The sequence below is a fragment of the Pavona decussata genome, unplaced genomic scaffold, assembly GCF_977016875.1.
Source record: "Pavona decussata unplaced genomic scaffold, jaPavDecu1.1 SCAFFOLD_71, whole genome shotgun sequence".
In the NCBI taxonomy this organism is placed as follows: Eukaryota; Metazoa; Cnidaria; class Anthozoa; order Scleractinia; family Agariciidae; genus Pavona; species Pavona decussata.
This window is the reverse complement of record NW_028145490.1, coordinates 2,843,347-2,862,901: the sequence shown is the minus strand read 5'-3', so window position 1 is coordinate 2,862,901 and position 19,555 is coordinate 2,843,347. Positions and strand designations below refer to the sequence as shown.

Genomic DNA, 19,555 nt, shown 5'->3' with positions numbered 1-19,555 from the left:
CTAAGTTTCTTTATTTTTCTGCTATAAGGAAAAAATAATGAACAGGATAGCGTGGTTTACAGGATTCCCTGTGAGTACGGCAAAGTCTACATGGAGGAAACAGAGAGCTCTATCTATGCATACGAAAATCAAAGAGTACGACAGGGTTATACGACTCGCCCATACCCAGACTTCCTCCATTTGTGGGCACGCCCAAGAGACCGGCTATTCTCCGCTTTCGGACGAGGTAAAGTCTATTGATCGAGAATCTCACTAGCACCCCCGCAAGGTTAAGGAGCTATCCATATAAGACTTCACCGTTATAATATCAACAGGGATAGTAGAATTTAAATTCCCGAAGCGTGGACAAGCACGGTCAAGAAACACAACAGGAGAATGGTACAACCGCAGACCACCAAGGGAACAACTTCTCGCCGGAACAATGGGGATCGAAATGCACCAATCACAGCCGACCATCGTGATATTAATGGTGCCGCGTAACCAGTCGACCTCATCGCCTGATGAAGACTGAAGGTGAGCGGTAGAAACGTCGCGATTTACAAATAATCCACCATTTATTATTATCGCATCTACCGCGATAAACAGCAACAACCTCTTTCTCGACTTTTTTTCAAGTTTAAAATAATTCGTTCGAAGGCTAGGGCAAAAGAGCTACCTTAAATTTTCGAAAATTGAAGGGTGGCATCTTAACACCTTCCAACGAAGGCATTTCCAATACGCCACAATGAACATTCTAGATATTAATAATTGACGTTTTATTTATGCATGCCTCAAATACAATATTTTATTTTTGGTATCCCTTAGGTGGTTAACACAAAATTTGAAAAACTACAGTACTTTATACTTATAAGTGCTACCTTTTAAATCTTTCTTTTTTTATGTTTGGGTTTTGTTCGCATGGTCCGATAAGACAGTTCAGGTTTCAGGGTCGACAAAGGATAAACTAACTCGTCCATAATTCTCAAGTCAGCAATTTGCTTGCATCGTATTAAAAAGCTGGTCCCACAAAGTCGGATTTCGATAATTCAGTTCATCGTCAATGTGTACCGGGTCCCTATCTCTAAAATCTCCACCCCAGCGTAAAACTGAGTCATCTCGGACTTTGCCGATGAAGCAGCTTACTCCCGAAGACCACCTTGATTCATTTAACAGGCAATCCCAATCACACAGAACGCCACCTGTCCTCACGTTCATATCAATCGCATGCCCCACTTTGTGGTTGCTTCTGGCAGCACCCCAGGTTCTGTAAGAACTCGTAATGTACACCTAGAAAACAAAGAAGTACGTAATGGCATCACTTAGGAGCTAGAAAATGCTTCTCGCTTTTGTCTGGTTGTTGTTGTTCTGGTTGTTGTTGTTGTTTTTGTTCTTGATTTTCGCTTATAGCAGCTTTCAGAATTAATGACGACCTCTGGCTGTCCAAACGATCTCAGTTATACTGTAGAGATTTAATCTAGCCCCAATCAAATTACAAGTAGTTATAACTGTGAAATTCCAGTTGGAGGGACGAAAAGAAAAGAGTGAGTGGACTACACTTCGAAAGTCATAATATTTTGGTGTCTACATGAAAGGCAATCAAATTTATCTCTGATCATCTTCATAATTTATACAAGAGTATTATTTGGTCTGGCAATGAGCTGTTACATATTTTTTTTTATGGCAGCCATCGTTTTACAGCAGTAAATTGTCTGGCAGAGATTTTTAGTGGTGCCTTACGTCGAGGCGGACACCTATTTCGGTGGAAGTGGCTCAACCTCTTCGGCCCCCAAAGGCTGAGAAAACTTCGTTTTAAATGAATGAGATTCTAAAACCCCAAAGCCGCCAGATATTCTGTGTTTAGTCATACCTACCCTTACTCCACACTCCCCAGCAAAACGGTTGACGCGAATCAAAGCATTCTGAAATCCAGGTTCAATTCGAGCAGCTTGATTCTCAAAATTGGAGCCAAAATATGATATGAGCGGGCAGGAGCTTCTTAAACCTGGGATTAAAAAAGTAACAATAGTTATGGTAAAATCTCTATAATCATAGCAACGGCCAGGGCCCAACGGGATTTTTGTTTTGTCTTCAAGCTTAAGTTTGAAACTGCGATCCCAAAAATAATCGTCTGCTTTAGTCAAAGGAAGTAAAACAAAAAAATCTTTTTAACTGTCCATAAAAATCGTAAACTTTCTTCAGTAGACGATGCATTAATCAGATGTTGGTTGAATAGGTGAGTTGGTATCTTCACAACTTACATAAATTATATTTATTCTTAGAACTGAACATACACTTGACAGGTATCCTTAAGGTGGCTACAAAGGTTTCCAGCACTTACCAGCACGCTTTGCTACGACCCTTTATTAGTTGATATTAATGATATCAGAATTATTTGTTAAGCAAGTTATGGTCATCTTTTGTATTTAGCACTATGACAATATAATCTGTTAGAGACAGCTCTAGTTTGAGATTTATGTAAATCTAACTCAAGCCAAGCTCAATAACCTGTCTTTTTTTACCATCAAATTGTGATGAGCATGAAGGTTCTGAGCCATCCTAAGTTTCTGAAAATTAAAGGTGGTATTTTAAATTTGCAAAGAATTGTTTCTGAAGCTGTTGACTACAGTTCCATAAATAAAGCCACCGAGCTTGTGTGCTTTTTTTTTTTTTTTTTTCTGCTGGTTAAACTGTTGTTATGGTAACCTACGTATTCTGCATTGGCCATGCTTGTTTCTTTGATACCATTTAATTTATTCTAGTATTACCTGATATTATTTAATATATCATGTAGGTACCAAATTATGCAAAACATTTTTATACCAGTAAATTGACGCGACTTTTATAATTTCAAAAAGCATTGTTCTATCTTTTATTGAAAATTGCTGATACAAATATTTAGATCAGTGTCTAACAGATAACATTAACTGTAATCGTACAATCTGCTGTCGACCTAAGTAGCTTTAAAAACTAACGGTGCTAATGCAAAAGGTGCATAACTCTGTACGCACACTAAACGCAGTACTAACTTATTGAGGCAAGAATAGGAATTCGCAGTCATGAAATTGGCGGTATATCACAATGCCCTAAGTGAAAGAACTTATCAAAATAATCCATTTAATATTAACTTGAAATACTATTGATGAGGAAAAAGCAATGCCATTGGTTATTTTGATACTTGAAATTTAAATTCAAAGACAAGGGAAATTTCATGCATGGTGATAGAAAAGCTGAAGAACGAAAGCTAACGTCTCTTGTTATTGACACCCTGTTGCTTCCCTGTTTGTTGTTTGTTTCTCGTAATTGCTCGACCCATTTTGCATCATTGTTTGTGGAATTCTAATAAAAGCCCAACAAGTTCTCACTAGTAGCTTATTGGTGCCTGTCATTTTCTAATTGCAGTTCCTACTACATCTTAAGACATTGCTCTCAGCGTGCCAGAAGCTTTCCAACAAATTCCTCTCTTACCTTTTCTGCGTCCACTTCCTCGATCACCGCGCCTCCCTCCGCGTCGTCGACGTCCTGAACATTTTTATACCAGTAAATTGACGTGGCTTTCATAATTTCAAAAAGCATTGTTCTCTCTTTTATTGAAAATTACTGATACAAATATTTAGATCAGTGTCTCACAGATAACATTAACTGTAATCGTACAATCCGCTGTCGACCTAAGTAGCTTTAAAAGCTAGCTGTGCTAATGCAAAAGGTGCATAACTCTGTGCGCACACTAAACGCAGTACTAACTTATTGAGGCAAGAATAGGAATTCGCAGTCATGAAATTGGCGGTATCTGACAATGCCCTAAGTGAAAGAACTGTATCGAAATAATCCATTTAATATTAACTTGAAATACTATTGATGAGGAAAAGGCAATGCCATTGGTTATTTTGATACTTGAAATTTAAATTCAAAGTCAAGGAAAATTTCATGCATCGTGATAGAAAAACTGAAGAACGAAAGCTAACGTCTCTTGTAATTGACACCCCGTTGCTTCCCTGTTTGTTTTTTGTATCTCGTACATTTCTTAAACCCATTTTGCATTATTATTTGTGGAATTCTAATAAAAGCCTAACAAGTTCTTACTAACAGCTTATCAGTGCCTGTCATTTTCTAATTGCTGTTCTTGTTACGTCTTAAAACTTTGCTCTCAGCGTGCCAGTAGCCTTCAAACAAATTATTTTCTCACCTTTTATGCGTCCACTTCCTCGATCACCGCGACTCCCTCCACGACGCCTACCACGGCGTGATCGCGATCGTCTGGCTTTGCCGCGTCGTCGACGACCTGAACATTTTTATACCAGTAAATTGACGTGGCTTTCATAACTTCGAAAAGCATTGTTCTCTCTTTTATTAAAAATTACTGATACAAATATTTAGATCAGTGTCTCACAGATCACACTAACTGTAATCGTACAATCCGCTGTCGACCTAAGTAGCTTTAAAAACTAGCTGTGCTAATGCAAAAGGTGCATAACTCTGTGCGCACACTGAAAGCAGTACTAACTTTTGAGGCAAGAATAGGAATTCGCAGTCATGCAATTGACGATATGTGATAATGCCCTAAGTGAAAGAACTGTATCGAAATAATCCATTTAATATTAACTTGAAATACTATTGATGAGGAAAAAGCAATGCCATTGGTTATTTTGATACTTAAAATTTAAATTCAAAGACAAGGGAAATTTCATGCATCGTAATAGAAAAGCTGAAGAACGAAAGCTAACGTCTCTTGTAATTGACACCCTCTTGCTTCCCTGTTTGTTTTTTTGTCTCTCGTAATTGCTCGACCCATTTTGCATCAGTGTTTGTGAAATTCTAATAAAAGCCCAACAAGTTCTTACTAGTAGCTTATTAGTGCCTGTCATTTTCTAATTGCTGTTCTTGTTACGTCTTAAAACTTTGCTCTCAGCGTGCCAGTAGCTTTCCAACAAATTCTTTTCTTACTTTTTATGCGTCCACTTCCTCTATCACCGCGACTCCCTCCGCGACGCCTACCACGGCGTGATCGCGATCGTCTGGCTTTGCCGCGTCGTCGACGTCCTGAACATTTTTATACCAGTAAATTGACGTGGCTTTCATAACTTCGAAAAGCATTGTTCTCTCTTTTATTGAACATTACTGATACAAAAATTTAGATCAGTGTCTCACAGATAACATTAACTGTAATCGTACAATCCGCTGTCGACCTAAGTAGCTTTAAAAACTGTGCTAATGGAAAAGGTGCATAACTCTGTGCGCACACTAAAAGAAATACTAACTTATTGAGGCAAGAATAGGAATTCGCAATCATGAAATTGGCGATATGTGACGATGCCCTAAGTGAAAGAACTGTATCGAAATAATCCATTTAATATTGACTTGAAATACTATTGATAAGGGAAAGCAATGCCATTGGTTATTTTGATACTTAAAATTTAAATTCAAAGACAATGAAAATTTCATGCATCGTGAAAGGAAAGTTGAGAACGAAAGCTGTCTCTTGTAATTGACATCTAACAAGTTTTTATTAGTAGCTCATAAGTGCCTGTCTTAAAACTTTGCTCTCAGGGTGCCAGTATTTTTCCAACAAATTCCTCTCTTACCTTTTATGCGTCCACTTCCTCGATCACTGCGACCCCTTCCGCGCCGCCTACCACGGCGTGATCGGGATCGTCTGGCTCTGCCGCGTCGTCGACGTCCTGGGCGTCTAGAGTGTCTAGATCTTGATCGTCTACCTCGACCACGTTGTCCTCGCCTTGAACTTCGAGGGCGTCTAGAACGTCTAGACCTTCTGTTTCTCGGACGTCCAGAATGTGGTCGTCGTGATCGTCTGCGTCTGAGCCGCTGTGGGGTTTCTATAATTAAAAATGTAACACACTCATCTTGTCTTCAGGTGGGAAAATCAATCAGCGCAAAATCAAGTAGTCACGGATGTATTAATAAGTGACTGTAGTATAGATGAAACAAAACACTTTACCCATTGCTGTCAGCTCATCACCACGCGCCTCTGGAAAAAAAATATAATTGCAAAATATTACGAAATTTGAACTGAAGTATGAAAGGTAACTATAAATGAGGACATTTTGTTGTATAGGTATTACATTTTTACATCACAGCTAAATAAACGCTAAGGAGAAGAGCGTTTTTTGACAAATTGAAATAATTATTATAGATCATTTGTATTGAAAGCTGAGTTTTACTTGATTGTTATTTTACTTCCAATTAATTTTGTATAACTCGTAATTGGAAGTCTACTTACTGTGACAGGAAGTAAATGTTACATACGTAATCAATTTGTCTTGTAGAAAATTGAAAATGCTGAGAGCTGAGAACAAACGCATTATTAGGAGACATACTTACCCCCTTCCTCTTTATCGTCAACAGGATCATTTGCAAAATAATGTGTTCATAGATCACTTCTGAATAATATGGAAAAAGGAGCGTGTTAAGCTAGGTAAAGCTCGCGTAAGACGGAACGCGGAGATTTATGAAGATACATTGTAACTGATCATACCACCACCCTGATTAGCACGATTGCAATTTTAGCACTCTCTCCCTTAACCCCAAAACCCTATCCACACCGGTAGAAGGAAAGGTTGTTGTACGATTCTGTAAACGTTTTTCAAAACATTTATTATTGTTATCATTATCATTATCATTATCATTATCATTATCATTATCATTATCATTATCATTATCATTATAATGTTCCTGAAAAGTCATGTCCTTACCTTTCTCATGATAATCATAAAATCGCTTGTAAAATGTGCATTTTACATGGAAAACCCCTAATTTTTTCACAAAGCAAACTTCTGGTGCCAATGTTATCTGTGCTAAAAGAACAGCAATGTTGCCTTAACTGCCACCGAGAAATGGCGTATTGAAGTTTCCAAAAGGTAAGGAAATGACGAAAATTGGGGAATCTAGGAAGAAAAATTGCTAGAACTTTGCAAATTTGCCTAACAGATGATAAAGTCATTCCCCACAGCTTCATTTGTATTCCCCACGTTATCATCCATGTTTCAGAAAAGCGACCTTTTGACGAAAAAAAAATCTAGTACAAGTATAATGTCTAGTACAGGTTTCAAAGTCAACCTCAAGACGGAATTGCCATTTTTGAGTTAAATGTCTCTAGAAGGACCAAAAATAGATGATAATGCCTGGTCTTTTGTGACATAATAGCTATCAATGTATGCTACATTTCGTGAGGTTATCATGCAAAAGGCACGAGTATTATAGAAGTAATGAAAGTTTTAAGACGAAATGTTCAATAGGTAAGGAAATGACAGTTTCTAGAATATCGTTTTCTTCTTCAAAATGAGCCGCAGATTGGATGATAAACAAGTCCCGCTTGTTTTCTAAAAAGGTTAGGACGAATGAAAGTGCCAGCTAAGAAATAAGCACTTTCGAACGTTTTACAAATTTTTGACAATTTTTTTCTTGTTTTTAAAGGTAAGGAAATGACAATTTTATTCTAAATTAAAGGGACTTTACATTCGTGTATCTTTTTTGTATTAAGCACTCAACTACTCGGACCTACCTATAAATGTAAGACATGTTCTTGCCTATTAATACTACATTCGTTTACACATGAGACTTAATTGTCATTAGTGCAATCCTCTCATATTGCAAAGCACTGTAGGTGTTCAATTTTCAACCAAAAATAACTCACAAGTACAAATCCCTCCACCGTGCTGGATTTAAATCATATAAATTCACCATAGTAGGTGCTGAAAGCCAGACATACACAACTAATGGCCATGCAAAGAAATCGAGCATTTGTCACAAACGAATGGCTTCACAACCCGGGAAAGGTAACTGTGTTTTCTGTAAAAATTGTAAGGAAATGACAATTACTGTGTTGGTTGATATCTTTGCCCTGTGAAAGAGAACTTTGAGTTGACATCCATAATAAGTATTCACGGAAGGAGACGCAAGCTTTGCCTCAATGTCGTAGCTTCTTTTTAATTTCTGATCTTTTTACAAAAGAAATTGGTCTCAATTTAGGTAAGGAAATGACAGTTTTCAGAATATCACGGGCAGGAAGATTTTACTTTTTTTGAAAAGCCTTGTTTTTTTATGTTTACTGGAATGATGTAAACGTAATTAATATGCTTCTCTGAAAAAAAATCCTTCCAAGCAATTGCAGAGCTAGAATTTTGTAAATATTGTGAAAATTTGGTTACCATGGCAACGTCAAATGTCAAGGTCATTCACCGACCGTACTAATTTGTTCCCAGGCAAGTTTTAATAATAGTTACTGAGTTTGGTGGTGTTTGCTTGCATATTAAAAGTTAAAAAGGTTATAAAGGTTCAAAGTCAAAGCGGGCAGAATCCCCCCCCCCCCCCCCCCCCTCGGTCTAGAAAGGGTTAACAGGTGCCGAGAATAGAAACCACAGTAGGATGCCAGTTTTGAGTACTGGGACTCGCCCCTATGTGTTTTAACAAAAATGCCTTTTAACGAGAACAATGGTGTACACATAACACAAACATAAAAAAATCCCTTTGACCTAAAGATGGAGACATGAAATCTAAATGAAACTGACATCTATTCAACGGGTAAGAATACATTTGCAGGAAAAAAAGATTTTTCATATCACAAAGTTCAAACTTCACAGTAATGATCAAACTTCAAAGTTGGCTCATTTTTGACCAAAAACCCCTGAACCTACCCCTTGGAAAAAAGTCAATTTTTGGACTCAATACGAATATTCCTTTTGGACGCAAGAAAAATATTCTTTCAAAAGCTTCCAATGGAATCAGTGTGTCCGAAAACGTCCCCTGAGAATGTTTTAGGCCTCCCAATGGACCAGCGACAAAAAAGTAGCCCATTCTCCGTCAATTTGCTATCTTCTTGCTCGTCTTGGTCTTCGATTGGATCCTTACATTCCCACTTCGAAAAGCTCTCCAAGGAACGGAAGTAGAGCCTGATGGTGGTTCCTTTGTGGTTTTTTTTTTTTTTTTTAGTCTTGGTCTGGCTCATTTGTCCCAAATGTCAAAAGGACTTGTCCCGCGCTACACAATCCAAACCTCTTCCATGTGAGTCCAACTCTTGGAGTATAATATGGACGTGCCTCGTGTTGTTAAGTGCTTGTGCGACAGGTGTGTCCCCACCCGCAATATGACGCTGGAACCTATAGAATTCGAACTGGCCAAGGGATTTCTCTCGAAGACTGTGGTGCATTTCGGCTTGTTGGTTATAGCTAGTCCTCCCATTTAGCGTCGCTTTTTCGGCTTGTTACTACTTCTTCAACACCGTCAGAATCTGAGCCGAATGTTGACATGTCGTCTACGTCTTTTTGACCCTTTTCGAAAAACGCTTCCTGAGCAGGGTCGTACTTCGGAACTCTTTGACTCGGATTCCTAACTCTCAGAACAGTCGGTAGATTCTGTTTCCGTACCAAAATTGCTGTCTTTGTCGCTCTTTTTGTTTCTTTTCTTTGGTGAGCGCAGTGACATCAGTTTGCAACCTCTCTGCCTTTCTCTTTTTACCAAATTTATTATTATCAGTTTCAGTAAAACAAAACCCTTCCCTGAGAACTGGGGTATAGAAACTTATGTATCCAATCTTGCAAGGTTTTCAACTGCCCGAGTGTTCGGTTCCAACTGCGACAGTGCCAATATGTAATGCCCCCAGTAGCGTGCTTGCATTACGTTTTATTGGCTCATCTTGGCTTTACTAAATTATTTCATTCTTTTGGAGGACAAGTAAGTATTCACCTCAGATTACCCTTTATAACAATTATTTGAATGCGCGGAAAAAGCCATTTAACTATCATGTTCGTATACCGGAGTAGTTGTAACTTTAATTTGTTGATTTCATTTAAGCACAGCTTTGCAATTATTATTTAGTTGTATTGTGTAAAATATAATCACATCCAACGTATTTTACTATTAGTCTATATTTATCGCCAGGGTCTATAATGATATCAGTTCTTACTTTTGCCAAAAAATGAACGAAAAAAACCTATTGTAAATAAAGGCATCTAACTGGATGAAGGCTGACCAATCGTTGATTTGAAACGGGCCATAATTTTAACAAAAAGCACTGAATGAAGACAATTTTAGTCAGAAATTACTGCAAACAGGTAAGTCGTCGAAAGTAGTGTCTTTGTTAATGATTCCCCATAAAGAAGAAAAAATGTTCCTGTAAGAAAATGACAATGTAAGGAAAATGCAATTTGTGGTAGGGACATTACATTGTCATTTCCTTACAAGTAAGGAAATGACAAAATTGAGGTAAGGAAATGACACTTTTTTGTAAGGAAATGACATTGTCATTTCCTTACTGTAAGGAAATGACAATTTTTTGGTAAGGAAATGACATTGTCATTTTCTTACTGTAAGGAAATGACACTTTTTTTGTAAGGAAATGACAAAAAGTAAGGAAATGACAGTAAGGAAATGACAGAGGAACATCATCATTATCATTATCATTATCATTATCATTATCATTATCATTATCATTATCATTATCATGTTCCTCAAAAGTCATGTCCTTACCTTTCTCATGATAATCATAAAATTGCTTGTAAAATGTGCATTTTACATGGGAAACCCCTAATTTTTTTCACAAAGCAAACTTCTGGTGCCATTGTTATTTGTGCTAAAAGAACAGCAATGTTGCCTTAACTGCCACCGAGAAATGGCGTATTAAAGTTTCCAAAAGGTAAGGAAATGACGAAAATTGGGGAATCTAGGAAGAAAATTGCTAGAACTTTGCAAATTTGCTTAACAGATGATAAAGTCATTCCCCACAGCTTCATTTGTATTCCCCACGTTATCATCCATGTTTCAGAAAAGCGACCTTTTGACGAAAAAAAAATCTAGTGCAAGTATAATGTCTAGTACAGGTTTCGAAGTCAACCTCAAGACGGAATTGACATTTTTGAGTTAAATGTCTCTAGAAGGGCTGAAAATAGATGATAATTCCTGGCCTTTTGTGACATAATAGCTATCAATGTATGCTACATTTTGTGAAGTTAGCATGTAAGTGGCACAAGTGTTATAGAAGTAACGAAAGTTTTAAGACCAAATGTTCAATAGGTAAGGAAATGACAGTTTCTAGAATATCGTTTCCTTCTTCAGAATGAACCTCAGATTGGATGATAAACAAGTCCCGTTTGTTTTCAAGAAAGATTAGGACAAATGAAAGTGCCAGCCAAGAAATAAGCACTTTCCGACGTTTAACAAATTTTTGACAATTTTTTTCTTGTCTTTAAAGGTAAGGAAATGACAATTTTATTCGAAATTCAAGGAACTTTACATTTGTGTATCTTTGTTGTATTGAGCACTCAACTACTCGGACCTACCTATAAATGTAAGACTTGTTCTTGCCTATTAATACTACATTCGTTGACACATAAGACTTAATTGTCATTAGTGCAATCCTCTCGCTTTGCAAAGCACTCTAGGTGTTCAATTTTCAACCAAAAATAACTCACAAGTACAAATCCCTCCACCGTGCTGAATTTGAATTATATAAATTCACCATAATAGGTGCTGAAAGCCAGACATACACAACTAAAGGCCATGCAAAGAAATCTAGCATTTGTCGCAAAGGAATGGCTTCACAACGAAGGAAAAGTAACTGTATTTTCTGCAAAAATTGTAAGGAAATGACAATTCCTGTGTTGGTTGATATCTTTGCCCTGTGAAAGAGAACTTTGAGTTGACATCCATAATAAGTATTCACGGAAGGAGACGCAAGCTTTGCCTGAATGTCGTGGCTCCTTTTTCATTTCTGATCTTTTTACAGAAGAAATTGGTCTCAATTTAGGTAAGGAAATGACAATTTTCAGAATATCACGGTCAGGAAGATTTTACTTTTTTTGAAAAGTCCTGTTTTTTGATATTTACTGGAATGATGTAAACGTAAATACTATGCTTCTCTGAAAAATAATCCTTCCAAGCAATTGCGGAGCTAGAATTTTCTAAAAAATGTGAAAATTTGGTTACCATGACAACGTCAGATGTCAAGATCATTTATCGACCATACTAATTTGTTCCCAGGCAAGTTTCCAAAATAGTTCCTACGTTTGGCGGTGTTTGCTTGCATATTAAAAGTTAAAAAGATTATAAAGGTTAAAGTCAAAGCGGGCAGAATTCCCCCCCCCCCCCCCTCCCTAGAAAGGGTCAACAGGTGCCTAGAATAGAAACCACAGTAGGATGCCAATTTTGAGTACTGGGGCTCGCCCCTATGTGTTTAAAGAAAAATGACATTTAACGAGAACAATGGTGTACACTTAAAGGTGCAAAGATAAAAAATCCCTTAGACTTAAAGATGGAGACATAAAATCTAAATGAAACTGACATCTATTCAACGGGTAAGAATACCTTTGCAAAAAGAGATGCTTCTTTATTTCAACAAAGTTTAAACTTCACAGAAATGATCAAACTTCAAAACTGGCTCATTTTTGACCAAACACCCCTGAACCTAACGCTTGGAAAAAAGTCGATTTTTGGACTCCATGCAAATATTCCTTGAAAGGCTTCCAATCGAATCAGTGTGTCCGAAAACGTCCCCTGAGACACTTTTTAGGCTTCCTAAGGGACCAGGGACAAAGAAATAGCCCTCAAAAGATAAAGTCAGCCTGAGGATGAGAGTTAAACAGAAAAGTATTTTTCAGGGCGTTATTTGCACTTAAAAATGATTGCCAAGGGAGTTTTACGATATACCGAGATCCCTGGGAACATAAACAAGTGAAAAATACAGACTTAAAATTTGGTTATTTTTGACCAAAAACCCTGGACCTACCCTTTGGAAAAATGTGGATTTTTGGACGCAAGAAAAATATTCTTTTAAAAGCCTCCAATGGAATCAGTGTGTCCGAAAACGTGCCCTGAGACATTTTTTAGGCCTCCCAAGGAACCAGCAACAAAAAAGTAGCCCATTCTCCGTCAGTTTGCTATCTTCTTGCTCGTCTTCGTCTTCGATTGGATTCTTATATTCCTTGACCCACTTGGAAAAGCTCTCCAAGGAACAGAAGTAGAGCCTGATGGTAGTTCCTTTGAGGGTTTGTTTTCTTAGTCTTGGACTGGCCCACTTATCCCAAATGTCAAAGGACCTGTCCCGTGCTAGACAATCCAAACCTGTCCCATGTGAGTCCAACTATTGGAGTATAATATGGACGTGCCACGTGTTGTTAAGTGCTTGTGCGACAGGTGTGTACCCACCCACAATATGACGCTAGAACCTACAGAACTGGCCAAGGGATTTCTCTCAAAGACTGTGGTGCATTTCGGCTTGTTGGTAATAGCTAGTCCTCCCATTTAGCATCGCTTTTTCGGCTTGCTGCTTATTCTTCAATGCCCTCAGAATCTGAGCCGAATGTTGACATGTCGTTTACATCTATTTGATCCTTTTTGAAAAACCTTTTCTGAGCAGGGTCGCCTTCACGGTCTTCTTCGGAACTCTTTGACTTAGATTCCTAACTCTCAAAACAGTCGGTAGATTCTGTTTCCGTACCAACATTGCCGTGTTTGTCGCTCTTTTTCTTTCTTTTCTTGGTGAGCGCAGTGACATCAGTTGCAACCTCTCTGCCTTTCTCTTTTTTTACCAAATTTATTATTATCAGTTTCAGTAAAACAAAACCCTTCACTGAGAACTGGGGTATAGAAACTTACGTCTCCAATCTTGCAAGGTTTTCAACTGCCCGTGTTTTTGGTTCCAACTGCGACAGTGCCAATATGCAATGCCCCCAGTAGCGTGCTTGCATCACGTTTCACTGACTTATCTTGGCTTTACTAAATTATTTCATTGTTTTGGAGAACAAGGAAAAGTATCCACCTCAGATTGCCCTTTATAACAACTAATTGAATGCGCCGAAAAAGCCATTTAACTATCATGTTCGTATACCGGAGTAGTTTTAACTTTAATTTGTTGATTTCATTTAAGCACAGCTTTGCAATTATTATTTAGTTGTATTGTGTAAAATATAATCACATCCAACGTATTTTACTATTAGTCTATATTTATTGCCAAGGCCTATATCAGTTCTTACTTTTGCCAAAAACTGAACGAGAAAACCTATTGTTTTAAGGCATCTAACTGGATCAGAAGGCTGACCAATCGTTGATTTGAAATGGGCCATAATTTTAACAAAAAGTACTGAATGAAGATAATGTTACTCAGAAATTACTACAAACAGGTAAGTCTTTGCTACTAGTGTCTTTATTAATGATTCCCCATCAAAAAGAAAAAATGTTCCTGTAAGGAAATGACAATGTAAGGAGAATGCAATTTGTGGTAAGGAAATGAAATTGTCATTTCCTTACTTGTAAGGAAATGACAAAATTGAGGTAAGGAAATGACACTTTTTTGTAAGGAAATGACATTGTCATTTCCTTAGTGCAAGGAAATGACAATTTTCTTGTAAGGAAATGACACTGTCATTTCCTTACTGTAAGGAAATGACAATTTTCTTGTAAGGAAATAACGAAAAGTAAGGAAATGACAGTAAGGAAATGACGGAGGAACATCATCATTATCATTATCATTATCATTATCATTATCATTATCATTATCATTATCATTATCATTATCATTATCATTATCATTATCATTATTATTATTATTATTATTGTTATTATTATTATTATTATCGTCATTAAGGACTGTAATTGAACTTCCGAATATATTTTTAGTGATGATATGATCATGATTTTTTATAAGAAATAAGAAAACTTTTGTGGCTTGATGAGATTTTTTTCCTTTTTCGTTAAAAAAAATCGTGCTTGAAAATGGTCTCTTTTTTATCAAAAAGAATTATAATTTGGTTTTAATAGCTCCTTTTTCTACTTTTATTATTATTATAAGCTACTAATGCCATTTCTCTGATAAAAAATTATTATTATTATTATTATTATTATTATTGTTATTATTATTATTATTATTATTATTATTATTATTATTATTAATAAAATAAAAATAATTTTTGTTAAAATATTCCACACAAATTGCTATTTACAAGTTAAAAGTATATAAAAAAGAGCTATTAAAAACCCATTTACAATTCATTTCGATTATAAAAAGATAATATTTTCAAGGAATAATGTTTTTGTAAAGAAAAAGAAAAAAAAAATGTCATGAAGTTTTAAAAAAAATGAAATTCGGCATTTTAAAATCAGTTCCACTAGATAAAAAGAAAAGAAAAAAATAAACAAAATACGCATCTCTCAAATGGCCCCTTCTGCATTATTATTATTATTATTATTATTATTATTATTATTATTATTATTATTATTATTATTATTATAAGGCCGTTATCAAAGAAGTGAAATCATACCATAAATTCTTTAAAAGGCTGTTCATTTAGTTAGATGATGAGCATTAAGATTTTCACGTGACCTTAGTTCAACCGAATAACTAAAATTATTTGGTCGCTTACCCATTTTAGCAAGGTCAACTTCATCATCCTCGGCATCTTCTAAGAGGAAAAAAAATAAAAAATGTCGATGGATGGAAAAAAAAAAAAGGAATACTGCTCTTTTTTTTAAAACTACAGTGAGTCATGGAGTCGCGGACAGTGGACATTGACATGGATCCATCGAGACATCAGTTAACATTGCTATCGCTTGTATTAGTTTTAAATTGTTTATCAAAAACCTCCGTTATCAAGAGAATAAAATCATACTGTAAATTTTTTAAAAGGCTGTTCAGTTATATTTCAATAAATATGCATATTTAAAATTACGGCCCTTAATTGTAACCAAAGTCTCTGATTAATTGCCTTGTGATTCCACCAAGAAATGTTGTACCAAGGTATACGTGGCACCATTTTAGTACTTAAAATTTATGCCCTACTCTCAAAAAAATTTTTAACTTTGACAGAGCTCTTTATTTGGGCCACAAAATTACGAAGACAGCGAAAAAGATCCCATGGTACAAATTGGCCACTGCAATGATAGATAGCCCCTATTATAAAAAGGGAGTCGACAGTCCTTGGTTGTGTCGAGATCCTCGAAAGACCCAAAAAAGAATAAAATTAGCAACTAAAACACGTAAATTATAACTACTATGTAAGACATTTACAACTGAAAAGGTTCCTTGGTCTTTAAAATACGGTACATGGGAACCAAAATAATTCTATACGCTATTTTTTGTTCCACGTTATGCTCTGAATACCAGTATTTGGCGTAGAAGAGTTGTACCTTAATTACAAGCGTCCAACTAAAGGCTGAAAGAACGGGAAGAATGATCCTGTAAGTAGTCGCCAGCAAGTGTAACGTTGGGTCTTGCAACACAAAGTTTGCTGCAACTTTGAACAGTTCAAAACAACATTTGCCGCTTAACAATTAGTTGCCCAAAATGTATCAATCGTCTTTAATCCTTTTCGATTTATTTTATTTGTTAGTCCTATCAAACGAAAAATGAGGTGGCATCGTTATAGAGAGAATTGTCTTAACAAATGGGTGTTTATTGAGTTGGCCCTGATCTAAAATTTAAATCTAATCACAGCAATTCAATCCCACCTCTTTTTATTGAATCTTGTAAAATCTTCTCTGCCTCGTCATCGACTTCATCCTCTGAGGATACTAATAAATAAGAACAGTTTGAGCCGTTCTTAAAATGGATCTCCTTTTATTTACTGGAAAGTGGTTACCTCAAAAAAAAAAAAATGAAAAAAGGTCTCTTGAAGACTTGGTGTAGTGAATTTGCAACTATTTTACCATTTTTTTCTGGATCGTCAGACTCCTCTTCAATTCCGTCTATTGCATCCTGACTGATGATGGAAATATTGAAAATGTCTCATAAAATTCAAATTTGAACGAGTCATTGGATCTCACGTTTTTACTACTGGAAAATCACCACTTTAGCAAGACAAAAATTGCTGTCTCAAGGAGTTTAAAATCACTGAATTACCGTTTTTTTCTGGATAGTCAAATTCCTCTTCATTTCCATCGATTGCATCTTCTGAGAGAGAAATTTAAACTGTGTATGACTTATCTATCTTTTTGGTTCTCAAAAGAATAAATCCTCAATGATTGCAACATATCAGTCCCTGAAAAAAGTTAACTATTTTTCCTTTTTTTGCTGGATCGCCAGACTCCTCTTCATTTCCGTTTGCATCCTCTGAAGATGGAAATATTAAAAATGTCTGATAAAATTCAAATTTGAACGAGTCATTAGATTTTACGTTTTTACTACTGAAAAATCACCACTTTAACAGGACAAAAATTGCTGTCTTAAGGAGTTAAAAATCACTGACTTACCGTTTTTTGCTTTTTTTTTTTAATTAAACTGCGATAAAATCCTCAATGATTGCAACATATCAGCCCCTGGGAATTGTCACTAACTCGAATTAAAAATAGCTGATTATCCCTACCACACAAATCGTAGTTAACTAGCCCTCGAGAGTTGGAGTTTTCGTTCAATTAAGCAGTTAAGTGTGACGACACTTCCAACCGCCAACCGCCTCCGTTAAGTTGTTGGTTCGGTTCCCGTACCGCTTTCAAATTTTGGAGGTTGCTTCTCCCGTGTGTTAAGGACGAACTTAAATTTCCCTTTCCTTTTTCCTTAGACGAATTTTGTTTGCTTTGCTTCATGTTGCACTTATCATTGGAGATAGGATAAGATGACATTTCCATAACTAGTTGTACGAAATACTCTGTGTTTGGCCTTGTCTAGATCAAATTCATTTGACACCAAACTTAGCCTGGTCCTATTGTTCAAAACCTACTTGAAGATGGTTATTTCATTAATATATAATGCAAATTAAAAAGAAAGAAGCAAGACCCGGAAGAGGCAGGTGCAAAGGCACGAACGTCCCATGCGAGGCACCGCCCCTGGATTAAGACGTAAATTTAAACAAATGAATGCTCAAGCATGCGTTAAGAAAAAAACATAAGAGTGGCATGGGCACTTTGGGACAAGCGTCTATGTGCAGGGGTAATTGAGTTCATATACCCTCAAAAGAAGAGTGCTCATTAATTTGCGGACAAAAAGTTGAGAGGCATTAGGCGAGCAAAAACTGGTTGGAGGTGCTAGCTTACAAACATAGTTCCTAAGTTTAACTATTCTGTTGAAGTACGATGCCTTACACGTAGATGTTTTTATGAGTGGAAACGAAATAACATCCTATCTTTTAATTATTATTTATAAAATGCTTCCATGTTGCTGCTTTATAAAAGATGCCGAAAACCAAGCTCATCAATAAGTTTCCAAAAATACATTTGTAAACTAGCGGTATGGCATTCTCCATGCGAATATGAACTTATAGGGCCAGTTATTTAAACAGTCTAACTAAGGCCGCGGCTTAAGACAATCAGTAGGCCTCCAAACCTGTTTATATTAAGTGGTTTATTTTAAGTAGGTAAATAGTTTTCTGGTCTGGGATGCAAGCCTTCTTGTTAATGTCGGCAGTAGACAATGTTTGGATATGATTGTTGGCAAATTTGAAAATGACTCAGACTGCGGTTTTGTTAAACATCGCTTAAACTGTCTTAATAAATTTGGTGGCCAGAACGTTTCTACCAGTTTTGATAATCATGATTTATCTCTGGTTTCTGTTGCATTTTAAGATTGGACTGAAAAATGTGTCGTTGATGAACAAGGCTAGCAGCTTCTTTTCTCTAGAAACTCTATAAAAATGTTTAACCAGATATGCACTCGGCTTCGCTCTTTCCTTGAACGCCAAAATTTGATGTCCGTAAATATTTGCTATAATTCATATTTGGGGAGAACATCTGACCATAAACCTTCTGCTTTCCTTCATTAGCTTTCATGCCAAAAAAGCGTCCTTGCATTTACTATATAATTTCTCTTTTGGTAACTTCAAGTACAATTTGTTCGTTTATAAATTATGAGTATTCGATATACTAAAAAGCAATTGCGCCATCGTTGTGGTATAATTTAGCGGAAAACTGATAGCATGGCTAGAATCTATAAAAAGTCATGAGTCTCACCAAACTTTGACAAGTCTTGACCCTCAGAAAAATTAAAAGAACAACGGAAAAAATGCTTACAACTTACTTGGGATAAAATAATTTCTGTTAGGTGCACTTCCGCGGAAGGTTTATGAAAAAAAAAGTGTGAATAAAAGAGGGAATAAAGGCAGCGAACACAAGGTAAGAGTGCCACCCTCACACAAAGGATGTGGAACGTAAAAATTGCGGTAGATAAAGCTAGAGGATACGTCGAGGAATAATTTTCGACTTATAAACTGGGTTAGCAATGCAAGAATTTCTCTTCTTTTAACTTACCATCTATTGACACTGGTAAACCTGTATATAAACAAAGAGCACAAAATAAAAGAAGTTGGTTGTTAGTTGAACGGATACAACCTTTGGAGTGTAAAACCCAAAATGTGATATGCTAACCTTGAATGACTTCGACTGAAAATGCTAGCAGCAAAGTAGCCAGGAGCAGGATTCTTGAAGCCATGGCCATGGCAATAGAGCTGCACTCTGAGAACAACTAGTCCATTATCTCCTCTTAAGCGCTTGGCAGTAGAGGCAGCTTCATGATGCTGAAAGCCAACAGATCATATTACGTTATATTGTCTGGTTTCAACCATGTTAATGGATAATATTGTTGTGCTTGTGAGAGTTATTGACCTCTTTATATCGGCCAGAAGCTACCAATAACAAAATGGCGCTC

The 19,555-nt window shown here is 36.5% G+C and overlaps 1 protein-coding gene across 1 annotated transcript; it reads right to left on the bottom strand.

Moving 5' to 3' along the window:
• Positions 1 to 829: 829 nt before the first annotated feature.
• LOC146477336 (uncharacterized) lies at positions 830 to 19,345 on the bottom strand. The gene is made up of 11 exons (XM_085113543.1): positions 19,276 to 19,345; positions 19,159 to 19,179; positions 16,820 to 16,870; positions 16,429 to 16,491; positions 15,345 to 15,383; positions 6,316 to 6,374; positions 5,603 to 5,810; positions 4,163 to 4,258; positions 3,445 to 3,498; positions 1,851 to 1,981; positions 830 to 1,266 (listed from the first exon to the last, which is right to left on the bottom strand). The coding sequence occupies exons 1-11, from the start codon at positions 19,343 to 19,345 to the stop codon at positions 967 to 969; spliced, it is 1,092 nt and encodes a 363-aa protein (XP_084969669.1). The 3' UTR covers positions 830 to 966.
• Positions 19,346 to 19,555: the final 210 nt, after the last annotated feature.